Below are 16812 nucleotides of genomic sequence, written 5' to 3' on the forward strand. Positions count from 1 at the left end.
GCAGTTGTGCCTAAACTCTTTGGTAATTTTTGTGGTTTTCCCAGGACCTTGTTTGCTAACAGTAAAGTCTTGCCAAAAGCCGTGGAGAGGATGGCGAAGACCTACGTCATCAACCAGGGCTACTTTGAATTTGGACCACTCCTGTGTAACAAAAGCAGAGAGAGGTGGGTCACTGAAGCTACTACACCAAGAAACCGAGAAACTAACTCATCACGAAAGACGAAAAAAACAAGTGATTTATGTACAGTATTTATGTATTTTGCGTTTGTCTGCGTTTGTAGATACAAGAATAACGGATATGTGGAAAACACGGAGAAACTGGTGATTCACAACGATTCAGGTCTGGAGACCGAGGTCCAGTTCCATTTCCAGTACGACACACAGGCCTCCACGTATCTGCTGGATCCTCCGTCCATGACGCTGCAACCAGACGAGAAGCAGGTATTTGTCGTGCTGCGTTTTTTTAGAACCTCCACAATGAAATTATGAATGAAATGCTGTAAATAAAAATAATTTTTTTTTTTCTCCGATCCTGTAGGAGTTGACGATATGGGCGTATCCAACACGAGTGGGACAAGTAAAAGACAGTGTGCTGTGCTGTGTCAAGGACAATCCTGACCTTGTGAACATTGACCTCTCCTGTTGGGGAGTTTGGCCACAGGTGGAGCTGGAAGGCCGATTTTTGCACTTTGACAGGATTCTGTTGCACAGGTACTGTAACATTCAGTTTTTTCAGCAATTACGTCAGACCTTTTTAGACCTCAGCTAGGAGTCGTCAGCATAAACGCAAACTGAAACATCTGTTTCTGGTGCTAACTAGTGTCAAGGTTTGTAAAAGAATACCAGTAGCCCTAACATTGAACCCTGAGGAACTCCATAATGTACAAAATGGTTCGTACAGTTAGCATACCTGTAGTGTGGACAATCCAACGCTTCATAATCAATAATATTATTTTTGGAAACATGTCTTCTCTGTTGTGCGTCTCGTAGGGAGGAAAGGCGCACCGTGATCATACATAACCGATGTGGGCTGTGTGTGTTTTGGCGACTCCAGGACCTGGAGTTCCTGGGTGATGAGTTCACCGTACCCCAGGATCAGGGAATCCTCTCACCGTACGCTTCATGCGTCATGGTCATAATCTTCGGGGCCAAGAGGCCAGTGCACGTTAAAAAGATGCTACGACTGGAGGTAGGATTTCCTGGGCAAAAAAAACCAAACATTTCATGAGTCGAGCTACAGTAAGTGAAAATGCTAAAAGCCTCCCATCAGTGTAGACACGTGGCTGTGTATGTGTGTGTTTTAGGTGTCAGATGTGGAGAAAATTCTTGGTGTCGTACAGACGGAAAACATCAAGATCACAGCTGAGGCCTACGATATTAACCTGGTCACCTCACCACCAGGTAGAACCTCGTCCAGTATGAAAAATGTCCTGATCAAATCTGACTCCTGATTCATTCTGTGTGCTGTGAAATTGTCGAAATTATATACATCTAATATACATATATATATATATATATATATTCACCCTTGGTATATTTAATGAACTTTGTTAGTGAACAGTGAGTGTATTTATTGTTACACCGTGCCTTTAAGAGGCGCGGTCACATGGGTTACCGCTTGATTGTCCATTCTCATTTTTCCCTATTGTTCAATTAGTGTTAATCATAAAACGTTTTTTTTTGTTTTCCTGACAGATGGGCTGCTGAACTTTGGAATCATTCGTGTCTTTGAAGAGTCCAAACTTACTATCAAGATGAAAAACCATGGGAAATATGAAATTGCCTTCCAGTGAGTCTGCCGACCTGACCCGAGGTTACGCATTTGATCTGTTGTTATATAAATGAGGTCGCGGTTTATTTATTCACTCCGTCCTCCAGGTTCTTACTGAAGCAGACTCGGCCCAGTCAGCCAAAGCTGGACCAGATCTTCACAATTATTCCTGAGTCTGGTGTTCTCAAGCCCCACGAGAAGGCTACCATCATCCAGGTGGTCTGCACGCCTAACACTGAAGTGTCCATACGAGACCAACCCATTCTGCCCTGCCAGGTCTGAGCCAAGAACTGGTCGTAAACATCCTGAACTACAGCCTCTGATGTACTCTGAAGATGTTGGTGTTAAATTAAAAATCTTCTCTAGGTGATTGAACCCAACATTGGAAGCGAAGGAGAAGCCATCGCTACGCTTACCTTCAAGATTACCGTGAAGTCGGTCTACTCCAGGTAAAGCCGCTCATTCCTTTCATCCTCACTGTGACGCTGGGGTCGTTTACACCAGTGTTTCTTGGCACCCATATTTTAAAAGTCACAAACCTTGGCGACCCAAGTCAATAGACATTATTGTAAAAATAATGCGAGATGAACCAAAAAAAAAAAAAAATCTCCTGCGACCCCCCTGAGGGTTGCGACCCAGTCTTTGGGAAACAATTGTTTAGACCTCAGACTCTAGTCCTAGACCGTAGTCTGCAGATTTGATCACTGATAAGACGGCTGCTGTCAGATTGAGGTTTTTGATTGGATATGTTTTGCAGATTCAAGATCTCACCTCCAAAGGAGCTCCACTTTGGTCCGATGGCGTTCCATGGCTTGAAGAAGAGCCTGAGCTTCACCATAGAGAACATTGGAATCTTTGAGAGTCAGTTTAGCATCTGTCTAACGTCAGAGCTGCCGGTCGCAACGAAGCAAGGGTAAGAGACGTGAACACATTATTTAAATCACCATCTCTGGATATCGGATATTAAATTATCCGATGTCCGATAATGTCATCTTTGTCCAAACACTTAATTTCAGATTCCGATATCAACCAATACCAATATAGGCCTGTTAATTATGAGATTAATTAAATGAGCTGCAATGCTGCCATCTAGTGACTTTCACTTTAATATACAGCCGTTTTTCCCCAAAACAATTCTTAGGGCCCACACTATTTAGCAAAACCAGGCTTCAGGTTTTCATTATCGGAGGAAAAAACCACAACAATTCTTACAGATATAACATAAAATGCTAATATCGGTTGGTCGATATTATCAGACAGTACAGTACAATCACACCACTAAAAATTATAAATTACAATAAGCCTGTGTTTTCCCCGAGCCGTATGTTTGACACCACGGCTCTAGGTCTTTTGTCTTGACTGCTTGAACTCCGTCTCAGATCGTTGATATTCCTGTCTCTCTGTGTCTCTTGTCTTTGTGTCCTGGTCTCAGAGGTCCAGGTAAAAAGGCTCTGCCCTGTACAGCTGCTCCCAAAACGAGGCGCGACTCCCTCCAGAAGGACTGCAGCGTGGTACATGTGAGGAAGTACTCCTAGAAACACCAGCCTGCCCGTGTACTTCCTGTTGTCATTGTCATTCCCTCTTCTTCTTCTTCTTCTCTTTTCCTGCTCAGAGTCGTATCGCGGTGGGGGTCTTTGCGGTGTCCCCCTGCACGGGGCTGTTGCTCCCGGCCTCTCAGCAGACGGTGATCGTGGACTGTGCACCTGAACAGCTGGGCTCTTTGATCCAGAACCTGCTCATTGACATCAGTGACCGCGACCCGTCACACCATCCTGACGGCATTCCGTACAGACTCCTGGCTGAAGTCTGCAAGCCGAGTAAGAACTCCTACAAAATTTGTTTTCAAAGCAGAAAATTGTGCAGGAAATGCGAGATCAATAGATATAAGAAAATTCAGCGAATCCAAATTCCCTCTCGTGGATCGATTCCCCTGCTCCAGGTCGTGCCTTGTTTATAAAGAGATGTACGATTTACGTGCGTTGATTTTCTTTCTTTTCTGTATATATTCACTAGTTGTACATCAGGGTCAGACTTGTCCACAGTCCAGCTATGGGGAAGTGACCTTTATCTTATTTATGATGTAAATTTAAGTTTCTTTTTCTCGTAGATTTCTGATTCAATTTTCATTCCGTTACACTTGTAAATTTAGATATTTTATTTTTTCTCATAAATTTGCGACTTGTTATTAATTAATGAATTGTTATTAATTTACGCTTGTGAATTTAGGTATTTTTTCATGCAAATTTACGGCTTACGCTTGTAAATTAAGATGTTTTTTTCTTGTGAATTTGGGACTTTATTTTCATAAAGTTGCACCACAAATTTAGGTGTTTTTAAAGTTACAACTTTATGGTCATATATTTGTGCTTGTAAATTTAGGTAATTTTTCTTAAATAAATTTATGACTTTAATTTTATTCAATAATTTTTAATATTTTTTATTCTCAATGTGACCCTATCAGCCCCTCGTAGTCGGCGCCATCTCCTGGTCCTGGAGATATTTCTGTCCGATTTCCTCTTCATTCCAAATCATCTTCCGTCTTTTGTCTTTTCCCCAGGCATATTGTTAGACATGGCCTCCATCTTTGAGGAGAACTACCTGTGCCACACCAGCCAGGATCTCCTCTCCGAGCAGTTTCACAACACTGACGGCGTGTTCGTCCTAAACGAGAACAAGTTGTCGTTCAACAAAGTGCTGGTTGGACGGACTGCAAAGACGCGCCTCAAATTCTCCAACAACAGCAAAGTGCCCTGCGTGATCAACCTGTTCATCAAGTACAATCCCATCAAGGTCGGACGTGGAGCCAAAAGTCAAATGTCTTTTCATTGTCATTTTCTATTTTTATTTTTTTTAAATATAAAACAACCCAGTTCTAATTAATATTTTTTACGTGACCTTTACATCATTAGATATTCAGAGATTTTAGGTCAAGCGAGTGGTTCCTCTGGGAATTGAACCCGTTAGCAGGCGTGCTAACCAACTGCTGTGTTTCCTTCACAGGTCACTCGCAACATGGAGGTGTTTGATGTGTCCACACCAACAGTGACCATTGGCAGCCAATCACACTCCTTCATCTACATCACCTTCAACCCGCGGGCCACGCTGATGTACCACGCCGTGTTCGAGGCTTCCATGGAAGGGTTCGGCCGGTACATTAATATTTGCAGATGTTAAAATTGTCCAAACATGAGGCTAATATTATCAATATCAACACTGAATGTGAAAAGTCTACCTAATAATGTGGACCGTGAACCAATGTCTCGTCGGGTTTATTATTATTTTTTTACTAAGAATGTCTCATCGGGTTTATTATTATTTTGTTTTTACAAAGCCTTCTTCTTCTTCTTCTTCTTCTTCAGAGCAACAACAGCCATCAAGATCAAGGTGCTGGAGTTCGACCTGACAGGAGAGGGCAGTCTCCCCAGTGTGAGTGTGATACGTCCCAGTCTGAGGAACAACAGAGGAAACCCTGTGTTACACTTCAGACGGTTGTTGGTGGGACGGAGACAGTCCCTGCCTCTGGTGCTGCTCAACGATGGACACGTCCCAGCTCAGGTGGGTCGTCCCTTTGGATCTCACTGTTGGTCTTAGCCTTAATATTCCAAAAAAATTTCAAAAAATCATTTTTTATTAAATTTTATTAAAATCACGTTATTAGGTACATCCAAGGTAGGAGCAGTGTTTGATTTTTATTTTTTAAGATTTTTTTTTCATCACATTTCTTTAGGGAGGCAAATAACGAAATGAGAGTCTTAAATTTATAAGTGATGCATTAATGAGCAGTTTTTGGACATGACACAAAACGACACTAAACATGAGATAAACAAGGTGCTTTTTATACTACAATTATGACTTTTTTTGTTTGTCATTTAGGTATTTTGTCTCGTAAATGTACAACTTTTTTTATGATAAATTAATACTTGTAAATTTAGAGTGTTTTTCTCATAAATTTACAAATTAACTGTAATACATTTACCCTTGCAAATTAATACATTTTTTCTCGTAAATTACGACCTCATCCTCATAAATTAAGACTAATTAGTGTATTTTTTCTCGTAAATTTACAACTTTATTTATTTATTTTTTTTATCACATTTCTTTTTTATTTCTTTCCTCTGCAGGTTCATGTTGACCTGGTGGATAAACAAGGTGTTTTCACTTTCCTACCCGCCGCTGACAACGACTGCAGCAGCATCCAGTCTCTGTCGGAGAACTCCACTGACACAGGTCCAGCCCGTTGACAATATGACAAAATATATAAAAATACCAAAACATCAGTGAGACTTTTATGATCTGATTCGTTCGTCTAAATCCTGTTAGCTCCTTTAGTTCCATGAAGCCACAAAACCCTGACCTTTAACCTCCTGATTCCTTCTCCCACAGATGTGCAGAGAGCGCTCGTGAGCCTGGGTGTCGGCAAAAAGGCCGGGTTCGAGGTCATTCTCAGCTCCGACGAGCCTGTGTTGGTGAGGACCAAGCTGACGATCGAGGTGGAAGACAACAAGCACTGCAAGACCTTAGTCAAGGTGTTCGGAGAGACGTACAAGGAGGTGGTGACGCTGGACAACATCAGGTCGCCGCAGGAGACGCATCACGACGACAATGAAAAAGGCGAGTCCGGACCTAGAGTTAACTTCAACTGTACTGTAGTTACTAATACTAATACTAATACTAATACTAATACTAATACTAATACTAATACTAATACTAATACTAATACTAACGAATAAAACTACTAAATATTATTCCCCCGCAGGCAACTACGAGTTGCTGAACTTTGGCGACTGCCACGTGGCCTGTCGTTACGAAGAGAGCTTCACCATGACCAATCACAGCGAAACCAAAGCGGTGAGGTTTGAGTGGCCCCCTGCTGGACAACAGGGCAACGTCTTCTTTTCACCACAGGTACGAAACCGGTGAAGAAAAGAATCAGACAAATATATCGGTATCGTTAAGTGTCTTTGGCTGATTTATTTATGTTTCAGTCCCAAGTTTACATCTTGTTGGTGCTAGGATTTCCACAATGTGGCTAATAGTCAGTCAGTTAGGCCATTGTTTCCCAAAGACTGGGTCGCAACTTTTTTTCCCAAAGACTGGGTTGAGACCCTCACGTGAGTCGCAAGAGATTTCTTTTTTGGGTCGTCTCGCATCATGTTTCCTAGGAGTTTACGACTAATGTTTATTGACTTGGGTCAATAGGGGGTTTGTGACCCGGAAAAATAAGTTTGGGAAACACTGAGTTAGGCCATATATTACCTAATAAAGGAGCACTTGATTTTTGAATTTATATTTATATTTATAAATGGTGTAGCCGTATTTCCATGAAATACTAAAGTTCACAAACGGCCTGCAGTGAGCTGTAAAAGAGTCGACCTGCGTTGAAGACCAACTGGACATCATGACCACCTGACCATCACCTGAGACTGTGTTTGTGTTGTAGGTGGGACACCTTCACGCTGGTTGTTCCAAGGAGGTGACCGTGACCTTCAGGTCCAGGCAGCCAGTGACTCTGAACAATCAGTCCATGATGTTCAAGTTCTGTCAGCTGGACTACCAGGAGCCCATAGACCAGGTGCCAGACTGGGACGACAAGAGGAAGACGATGGAGTTGACCAGCGCCTCAGAACTGACTTCAGAGACACAGTCTCAGGCGCCCATGAAGGTACGCTCCTCATGTTGGACCTCACTCCTCTCCTGGTCCACTTTCTACCAACATGACGGAAATCTGAAGTCTGGTTATTTTTTACTTCAACTTTAACTGGGATTTTAAGGGTTTTACGTAAAATAAAATAAAATAAAAAATCTGAAAAACAGTTGGGACAGAGACAAATTACTGTACCTGCTAATGGACCACAGACATAATGTTCAGGATGGTTCCATCATATGAAGGCTTGGTCCTGTAGAACAAAAAAAAAGATCCTGGATCAGGACCTCTTTAATCCGGCCCGCCTGATGAATTTGAAACTAAAAAAAAAAATACACAAACACCTCATGTTTGTAATGGTTTCTCAACACCTGTGATACTAAGCTGTGTATTCGACCTCTCAGGTCCTGGAACGTACAGTATTTGATCGACTTTAACTTCAGAACGTGTGTTTCCAGGTGGTTAAACCTGAGCCTGAGCCGTGCTGCTCTGTGGTCGACGGCTCACAGCGGGAGCTGGAGTTACGCATCAAAGCCGTCTGCGACTACGCCAAGTTCAGCTACTCTCCGGAAAACATCGTCTTCAAGGAGACCATGCTCTACCAGACCTCAGTCCGACAGTCCGTCCGCACCACACACAGAAAATCATCAAAAAAAAAAAAAAAATCCAAACAGGGCTTCACACCCACAACCTGTGTCTGTGTGTGTTTTCTGTCCACAGGCTCAAGATAACCAACCAGGGTCGCGTCAAGGTCGAATACGTGTGGCAGGTGATCATGGAGTCGGCTCCGCCTGACATCGGTACCGGTGTCAGCCAAGAAGGTATCAGTTTTTATCAGTCATAACCTTAGGAGTAGAAATACCTCGTCTGACCACTAGTCCATACGAGGTGCGGTATCTGTATATTTTTTATTCCTACATTAAAAATTCTCTCCATTTTTTACATCCTGGTGTAATCAAATATGTAAAATAGTTTTGGGAAAAGGATTAAACATATGGTCTGTGGGCAAAAACTGGCCCACTGGGGTGTTAAATCGGGCCCAGGAACTTCGTGTTTTTTTGTAAAATTATTTATACACATTAAATATGAATACATAACAATAATAAATATTGTTATATATAGTTAATTAGGTTTAGATTGTACTGGTCCGGCCCACTTCACATCTAATGAGGTTGTATGCGGCCCAGAATGAGTTGACACCCCTGATTTTAAATCATCAAAAATTATAAATATAGTGTAGTGGAGTCGAAGCCTTAAATACTGAACTGTGTCGACAGGCGAAGCCTCCGTTTCTTCACGTGGAAGCAAGTCGGCAAAGTCCTCGTCTAAAACCCGCCCAGTCAGCGTCAGGCCCGGCGCCGTTTCTGCCCCCGTGACGGAGAGCCTCCTGCCGACGCCCTTCAGTGTGGAGCCCAGACTCGGCGTCATCGAACCTGACTCCTCCAAGACCTTCGACATTTGCTTTTCACCTCTGGAGGTGTCGACATTTTACGGCAGGCTGGTCTGCAGGTGAGTGCTGAGTCATGTGACCCAGTGACGAACTGGGTCAACGTTAGCGTTAACAACTAGTCAATTTGTTTTGTTTTTCCCTTCAGTATTCCAAACCTCCAGGAGGGAGCCCAAGTCCCCCATATCCCAGTCACCGGAGAGAGCACCCTGCCGGACTACCACATCGACCTGGAGGACTCCGACTACATTAGTGGGAACCGCCGCGACCCTGAGATCACGGAACCTCTGGACCCCAACACCAGGATCCTAGAGTTCAACGCTCTTGGTATCTCTCTGCCGTTACAGAGGTACTGGAACCGATGGAGACGGGAAAAAAATAGCCCTGAAGAGCAAAGAGTTTTGTTTTAATTATTTTTCCACATTTTTTTTTGTTTTTTGTTTTTGTTACAGAACATTCGCCTTCCATAACCCCACCAGTGAAACCTACACGTATGAGTGGAAGTGTGATGCTGAAAGTACCGGCCCGTTCCTTTGTGTGAACCAGTCTGGAAGCGTCCCACCTGGGAAGAAAGTGGAGGTAAGAGTCCGCACACACATCAGAATCCTACGGTCCAGACTGACACACTGGACATGAAGCAGACAATCACAGACAATCACAGACAATCACAGACACTAGAGGTTCCTCTGAATGTCTGTAGATGTTGGTTCAGTTAGTCGGTTTAACAAGAAGCAAGATAGTCCTGGGTTTGAATCCCAGATTCCTAGACGGACCACATACTTGGCTCAGCCTGTTGCAGCAGACATGGGATTAAATAAGTTCTAAACAAGTGGTTCCATAGTGCGGCGGTTAGCGTGCCTGTCTCGGCAGCAGACAGCAGGTAGTCCTGGGTTCGATTCCCAGATGAACTACGTACTTGGCGCCCTCAAGAGGCAGCCTGTTGCAGCAGACATGGGATGAAATAAGTTCAACTTGAGTTGTTCCGTAGTGTAGCGGTTAGCATGCCTGTCTCAGCAGAAGAACCCAGGTAGTCCTGGGTTCGATTCCCTGCCAGCCTGTTGCAGCAGATCTGGTGTTAACACAAGGATTTCCCAAGTGTTTGGTCAATAAAGTTGAAAATATTATTATTATTATTGACGTTTCTGTATCATCAACCTTCCATGTGTTCCACTGTGTGTGTGTGTGTGTGTGTGTGCAGATGTGTTTCGAGTACTTGTCAGAGCAGCTGGATGTGGTGGAGTCCCCCTGGAGTCTGGTGGTCCAGCCTCCGTCCCTGGTTCTGCCCTTCCTGTTTGTGGGACTCACCAGAGAACCCAACCTGTACCTCAGCAGACCCTGCCTCCACTTTGGTGAATTAGTCATCGGTATGTACCACAGCCTACTGCACAAATGACACAAGTGGAGGTGCTGGGCTGGGCTCTGGCCTTAACGGGTTTTTGTGTGTGTGTGTGTGTCCGTCTTCAGGTCGACAGGAGGAGAAGAAAGTGGACCTGGTGAACTCGGAGGACGAGTCTTTTTCTTTCTCCTTTTCTCTGTCGTCTCTGGTCGCTGAGGACCAGGTGTCCAGACTCACCGTGGAGCCCATGAGCGGCACAGTGGGGCCCAAAGAGAGGTCCAAAACCCACCGAGCGACTGCAGTGTTGAAGCTAAGTGTCAGCTGGTTCTCATCAACCGTCAACTGTTCTGTTGCAGGTTGCCACTGTCGGTCGTCTTCACGCCCTGCCGTGACGGCCCGGTCAGCATGAGGTTGGTTCTGATGGTGGATAGAAAGACAGAAACTCTGGGTCTCACAGTCAAGGCCAAGTGTTACGCCATGACCACCGTGGTGCAGGTTCAGAATCCGGCCGGGAAAGTGAAGGACGTCAAAGCTAACCGTCAGGACACCTTAGACTTCGGAATGGTCAGAACATTTTTATTGTCATGACTACAATGTGAACCATGTTGATTTTACACTGAAGTAGGGATGTCCGATATTAGCTTTTTGTCGATATCCAATTTGCGGATATTGTCCAAACACTTCCTCGATTCCGATATCAACCGATACCGATATAGTAGGGCAGTGGTGACCTGGTGGTTAAGGATGGTAAGTGCAGCCTGTTCACTAAGGTGATGGGTTAAAGCAGAGTTTCTCAATTATTTTCTGCCATGCCCCCCCTAGGGGACAGAGGTTTTTTTCACCCCTCACAAATCATCAAATTGAAATACTATTAAGGGCCTGGTAATATTTATTTATTTACCTGATATTATTTATTTTTATTTATTTTATTTTATTTTTATATTTAGTTATATGACTTGCTGGCACCAGTTTTCTGCATACAATCCCCTGATTATTAAAATGGATTAATAAAATGAGCTGCAACGCTGCCATCTAGTGGTTTAAACTATTATATACAACTGTTTTCCCCCAAAACTATCTTTAGGTCACACATCATTTGGCCAAACCAAAAAACCATTGCGTTATCAGAATTTTGTTATCGAAAGAAAAAAACAATAACGATTCTTACAGATATTTCATAATTATGTAATAATTATCGGGCCAATATTATCCGACGTCCCTACACATTTTTGTCATTTTTCTGATCCCATGTCCTCACTGTGTCCACAGGTTGGGATTCTGGAGCGATCCACCTTCAACTTCACCGTCAACAATCAGGCTAAGTTCAGCTCAGAAGTGAACTTTGAAGTCACGGGTCCCAGTCCCGTGTTGAAGTACCTGGAGGTCAATCCAAAGGTTGAGAACCACGTCGTCAAAGTGGGAGGACAGCTGCTGTCCTCGCTGTCCTTCTGTCCTCGAGGGACCTGCACTCTGAAGGATGTCCATCTTAGCATCAAGGTAGGTGTCCAATCGAAACTCAAGCCCAGTGACTACAAATATTACTGTAGTAGTATTGTAGTAGTATTAGGGTCAACATTGAGAGGAAAAAAAAAACTAGAATGAAGTCGATAATTGACAGAAAAATACTGTAATATTGCAAGAAAATAAATTGTACGTTTGCAGCAATAAAATGATAATTTAAAAAAGTAAGTTTAAATTCATGGGAATAGTTTTATTATTAATAGTTTGACGATTAAAATGTATCTTTTTTTTTTTTGCTCTTTTAGATCAAATACGGCCCGACATTTAATTTTACCATCGAAGGTAAATCCATGGCTCCTAACCTGGAATACTCCTTCACCAAGTTCAACTTCGGCAAATGTTTCCTGTACCAGCCTGGAATGGTGACGGCTTCCAAGGTTTTAACCATCAGCAACAACGGAGAACTGGAAACCAAGTACGATCAGTGTTTGATCTGAGACCGAAGCTTTCGTTTGGGCTCTGACTCTGAACGACTTTGAACCCCCTGCTGGTGTCTTTGTGCAGTGTGCAGTGTCAGTCGGAGAACACGTCCTGTCTGAAGATCCGCTTCCAGCCCGGTATCCTGGGCCCCGGCGCCGTGATGGAGGTTCCCGTGACCTTCTACCCACGTGAAGTTCGTTTGTACCGCAAGAGGATCAACTTCACCGCCAACGGCAATTTCCCGCAACAGGTGGACGTGGAAGGAGAGGGCGTGGAGTTGAAGGTCGGTGAGACCGAGTCAAACGGCTGAATCTGCATGAAATAACAAATGTTATTTATAGTTAATTATGGTATGATTGTACTGGTCATCAATTACATACAGTATTAATGGTGGTGTTCCTCAGGGTTCTGTTTTGGGCCCAATCATAATATATTGTATTTTCATATTCTCCTTTTAAATGCACTAAAATATATTAATCACAACTACAATGTATTTCTAAAAATTTATATTTTTTGAAGTCATCAGAATTTACAGTTCATTTTATCTTTTGTTGCTTTTCTTTGCGGTCAACAGGTCGACATCGGTCACCCAGATTTAATCACCTTAGTGCGATTCCAATTAAAATGTGTTCGACTGCTATGTATTGATTTCCTTTTCCCTGTGTGTGTGTTTGATAATGTCAGCTGGCTGTAGCCAATCCCTGGGAGAGGATCGTTAAACTGACGTCTGTGTCGGTGGGTCAGAAGGTGGCGAGAAATGTGGTGGTGGTCAATCGTAGCCTCATAGACGTCGCCTTCACTTTTTCACTTAGCGTGAAATCCAAGGTGAGCATCACACACACACACACACACACACACACACATAAAAAAAAGTGCACCCCGCTTTACAGTTGCCCTCGAAGAGCCGGTTGTAACAGTAGGACTGTACAGATCAGTGGTGTTAAACATACGGCCTGGGGGCCAAAACTGGCCCGCTTGGCGGTTCAGGTTCAGGATATTTTTTTTGTAACATTTATATTTCAACATATGTAAATAAATAACTATAAATATCTAATGTACTTCTATCTGTTTGCATAAAAACTTATTGTTATTTCTGGTTAATTGTGTAATGATTGTGACCCGGTGTCCCTACATTTAATACTTTGTCCCCACAAGTATAGCTACACCAGTTGGTCACACACTAACAGGGACTTCCTCTTCTTCAGGACCTGACGTTCACCCCAGCAGGTGAACTGAACCTGGACGCCCGCGGTGGTTCCTGTGTGGTCCACGTCCAGTTCGCTCCTCGGGAGCAGGTTCCTCCTTTTGAGGCCACGCTCCACGCATCGTTCCTGGGCCTCTTACACCCCCTGCTGACCATCCAAGCTTCCTGTCAGTAGTTTGTACTGACGGTGCAGCAGTTCAGACTCAACCATGAAGTGTGTGGTGTGTGTGTGTGTGTGTGTGTGGGTACCAGAGTCTCTGGACCTGATGGTGAGGACAGTTGGGTCAGAGGTCAGGGTGTGTGTGTGTGGGTCCCAGAGTCTCTGGACCTGACGGTGAGGACGTTGGGTCAGAGGTCATGTCCTCCGTCCAACTGTCTTCATGTTCATAAACCCAGAGGAGCCGCGACAGGAAGTGGACAGAACTCATGTTTGTTCACAGTTTACTGTAACTTTTTTTCAAATTTTTTAAATTTTGTAATTAATGTAACAATTGCCTTTGAACGGCAGCAGAAAATAAAACTATAATATTGTAAAGACATAAAAACAGTCATTTTAATTAAATCATTTGTTTATTTATTTCTCTGATCCTCGTAGTATTCAGGTGTAGTATTTACAGTACATACTGTTGAGAACTGTTTGGATAAAAGATTGAGGAAATGATACAGTACAGTACAGTACACTATAGTATTGTGTAGTTCAGTAAAGTATAGTATGGTGTACGTAGTACATGAAGTACAGAATAGAATATTAAGGTAATGCATCACTAATAAAACACCAAGTTACTGTGTATACTGCATAGTTTAGTGTATAGTACAGTGTAGTATTGCAGTTTAATACTGATGATAGAATAGATTATAGTATTGAAAGAGGTATAGTATATGAGTGTGTATTTTTGTATTAAAATATAAATATATTATGACTTTTATAAGTGATACAGATAAACTGTAGATACACTGTATTGCAGTACAGTACGCAGTACAACATGGTATATTGTAGCATTGGAGGGTATTGAAAGTATATTGTCAATTATATCCCTGTGTAATCCTCATATTATAATATAGTTTTTGGTACAAGTTTGGATATGGATTCGGCCTGTCTAGCCTCGTCCTCTCCACACGAGGGCAGTCATGTCCATGTTTTTTCTCTGATGCCCATAAAGGGCTGTTTTTTTTATTTCTGTTTATCGTCTTTTCCTTCTTTCACAGTATTTCACAACATGCAGAGAGGACCGAGTACTGTGAGCCCAGAGCAGCAAGTACTGTTATCCCTCTCTGTCCCCCTCTCTCTCTCCCTCTCCCCCCCCCCCTCTCTCTCCCTCTCTCCTTTCAGTCACGCACCGTTTTTAAAACCACATCATTTTCTCTGTTTGTTTGAATCATGTTGTAGATGTACAGATGAGGACCTCTCTCTCCCGGGGATCTGGGCTGGAGATCGGAGTACAGATCCTGGAGCCTCTCGTTTGTTTTGAGCTACAGTCATCATCTCTCTCTCTCTCTGTGTGTGTGTGTGTGTGTGTGTGTGCTCCTGTCTCCCCCAGGCAGTGATGTGTAAAGAACTGAACCAAGAAAACGTGTACAAAATACTTTTCAGCAGCAGCAGCAGCAGCATGCTGGTGTGGTATTTATGTGTATTTTTTTTCCACTTCTACTTCAATACCCCTGGATATTAGGACATGCAAAGGTAAAGGATTTAAAACATGATGCAATAAGGGACATATAATGTTAGATATATTATTAATATGTATGAATACACACATATATACTGTATATATTTCTATACTGTATATGAATATATTAATATGTATGTATATACATATTAAAAATGTATATTAATAATAATCTAATCATATTTAATCAATTTATAGCAGGTGCTGTAATGTGGTGTCCTGACCACAAGAGGGCGTAGTGTTCTCATTCCCATGGTACGTTTGGAGCTTTTCCATCTGGCTCTTCCTCACACTCCAAACACAGATTGAACAATAAGTTTATTGCACATCAGAGATATTAATATTATTATTTCTTTTCTCTCTTTTTTTTTTTCACTTTTTCTTGGACCGCCGAACTCCTCTGGACCAGTTGACGATCAATTCTGGGTTCGACTTCCGCTGGAGAGAAACCAACGCTCGATGCTAATTCTGTTTCTGGAAGGAGTCTAATCAAAAGTAAAGCAGTGTTTGAGCGCCCCCCTGTGATGCGCGTGAGTAACTCTCCAATCAGCGCAATCACCTCTGGATGGAGATCACCTGGTGAGCCGCTGGCTTGTTGTTTCATTTTGTTGTAACGTGTGCGACTAAACTCTTTCCTCCTTCCCTACTGCCGCCTACTGGACGTCGGTAAAAAAGCAAAGATGAAAAAAAAAAAAAAAAAAAAAGGAAATTGAAGGCAGACTTTCGTGACGTCATAGAACACACTTGAAAAAAAAATTCTCAAGGTAAATATTAGCACGCGGTTTCGAAACCAACATGCTAACACGCGTGCCGCGTTGCGTATAATTCCCGATGTTTTGAGCTCAACTTGCTACAGCGCGTTAACGATGCGACTAGAACATTTTAGTCCGTTTATTTTTATATATTTTTTCCAACAATTCCAAGTCGCTCCAGAGCTTCTTCCAGTGACTTGCATTTTGTAAATAAATGAATAATTTACGACACCGATGCCGGTAATGAGTAATGACTCCAGACCGACGCTGTTAACAACTATTAGGCTCAGCTGCTGCTGCCGTTTACAGTGGACCGGATGTGGAACCACTACAGATCAGTGGTGTTTAGTGTTCGTGGATTATTTGAACATTTTACAATAAGTCAATTCCTGCATTTTCTACTTTTACCACTAGTCTCTTTATCCACACACAGCCCCGGGGTTTCTGTGATGGAGGGTGTGCACTCTGGACTGGTGCTGTGATGGAGGGGGGTTGGGGGGGTAAAGGGTGGAGGCTACCCTCCCCTTCTCTCTCTCTCTCTCACACTAACTCTCTGTCTCTCTGTCTCTCTCTCTCTCCCCCTCCCTCTCTCACCCACCCACCCCATACGGCGCAGCATGAGCGCTCCACAGCAAAAGGATGTGTGAGCAGGCAGCGCGCTACTGTAGGGACGGAGTCCACAAACTGCTCAACAAAGAACAAGCCAAACTTCGAGCCCAGGAAACACGCGAGCAGCCGAACCCCGTGGCCGGTGAGGACAGCGAGTCCGCGACGGCAGCACAGTCCGGAAACAGCGGCGCACAGCCCGGTGGAATCGACGGGCTCGTCCGCTGGATCGTCACCAAGATGAGCGACAACAAGAACATCTCCAGCCGGGAGTACGCCTCCAGCAAGGAGGAGGTGGCCGTGGCGCAGGAGCAGTTCTTCGCCCCGGAGCCGCGCAGAGGCATCTCCGTCATCCTGGATGTGAGTATGGACGGAGGGAGAGAAGAGGGAGAGAGAGAGAGGGCTGGACGGAGGGAGGTCTGCTGCTGACACCGGGCCCGGTCT

The 16812-nt window shown here is 43.5% G+C and overlaps 2 protein-coding genes across 2 annotated transcripts in view; both read left to right on the forward strand.

Annotated features, from left to right (window-relative positions):
* Positions 1 to 13604, forward strand: part of hydin (HYDIN axonemal central pair apparatus protein) — a 59471-nt gene extending 45867 nt beyond the window's left edge. Inside the window, exons 50-80 of the mRNA XM_025056297.1 lie at positions 45 to 164; positions 282 to 441; positions 539 to 711; positions 991 to 1189; positions 1305 to 1401; positions 1696 to 1789; positions 1879 to 2047; positions 2138 to 2220; positions 2529 to 2684; positions 3204 to 3288; positions 3384 to 3588; positions 4329 to 4561; positions 4772 to 4920; positions 5131 to 5326; positions 5893 to 5998; positions 6155 to 6382; positions 6528 to 6676; positions 7212 to 7433; positions 7874 to 8034; positions 8136 to 8236; positions 8693 to 8924; positions 9011 to 9211; positions 9315 to 9441; positions 10061 to 10226; positions 10327 to 10474; positions 10555 to 10762; positions 11468 to 11695; positions 11965 to 12134; positions 12224 to 12422; positions 12824 to 12964; positions 13345 to 13604. Coding sequence (XP_024912065.1) covers positions 45 to 164; positions 282 to 441; positions 539 to 711; positions 991 to 1189; positions 1305 to 1401; positions 1696 to 1789; positions 1879 to 2047; positions 2138 to 2220; positions 2529 to 2684; positions 3204 to 3288; positions 3384 to 3588; positions 4329 to 4561; positions 4772 to 4920; positions 5131 to 5326; positions 5893 to 5998; positions 6155 to 6382; positions 6528 to 6676; positions 7212 to 7433; positions 7874 to 8034; positions 8136 to 8236; positions 8693 to 8924; positions 9011 to 9211; positions 9315 to 9441; positions 10061 to 10226; positions 10327 to 10474; positions 10555 to 10762; positions 11468 to 11695; positions 11965 to 12134; positions 12224 to 12422; positions 12824 to 12964; positions 13345 to 13518 — 5080 coding nt within the window. The 3' untranslated portion in view covers positions 13519 to 13604. The remainder of the gene's footprint in view (positions 1 to 44; positions 165 to 281; positions 442 to 538; positions 712 to 990; positions 1190 to 1304; positions 1402 to 1695; positions 1790 to 1878; positions 2048 to 2137; positions 2221 to 2528; positions 2685 to 3203; positions 3289 to 3383; positions 3589 to 4328; positions 4562 to 4771; positions 4921 to 5130; positions 5327 to 5892; positions 5999 to 6154; positions 6383 to 6527; positions 6677 to 7211; positions 7434 to 7873; positions 8035 to 8135; positions 8237 to 8692; positions 8925 to 9010; positions 9212 to 9314; positions 9442 to 10060; positions 10227 to 10326; positions 10475 to 10554; positions 10763 to 11467; positions 11696 to 11964; positions 12135 to 12223; positions 12423 to 12823; positions 12965 to 13344) is intronic.
* A 1850-nt stretch (positions 13605 to 15454) lies between these two features.
* The window catches only part of necab2 (N-terminal EF-hand calcium binding protein 2), an 87755-nt gene continuing 86397 nt past the window's right edge, over positions 15455 to 16812 (forward strand). The window contains exons 1-2 of the mRNA XM_008311057.3: positions 15455 to 15589; positions 16379 to 16728. Of these exons, the coding sequence (XP_008309279.1) occupies positions 16402 to 16728 (327 nt within the window). The 5' untranslated portion in view covers positions 15455 to 15589; positions 16379 to 16401. The remainder of the gene's footprint in view (positions 15590 to 16378; positions 16729 to 16812) is intronic.

The sequence above is a fragment of the Cynoglossus semilaevis genome, chromosome 6 (genome assembly GCF_000523025.1).
Source record: "Cynoglossus semilaevis isolate Cse_v1.0 chromosome 6, Cse_v1.0, whole genome shotgun sequence".
Lineage (NCBI taxonomy): Eukaryota > Metazoa > Chordata > Actinopteri > Pleuronectiformes > Cynoglossidae > Cynoglossus > Cynoglossus semilaevis.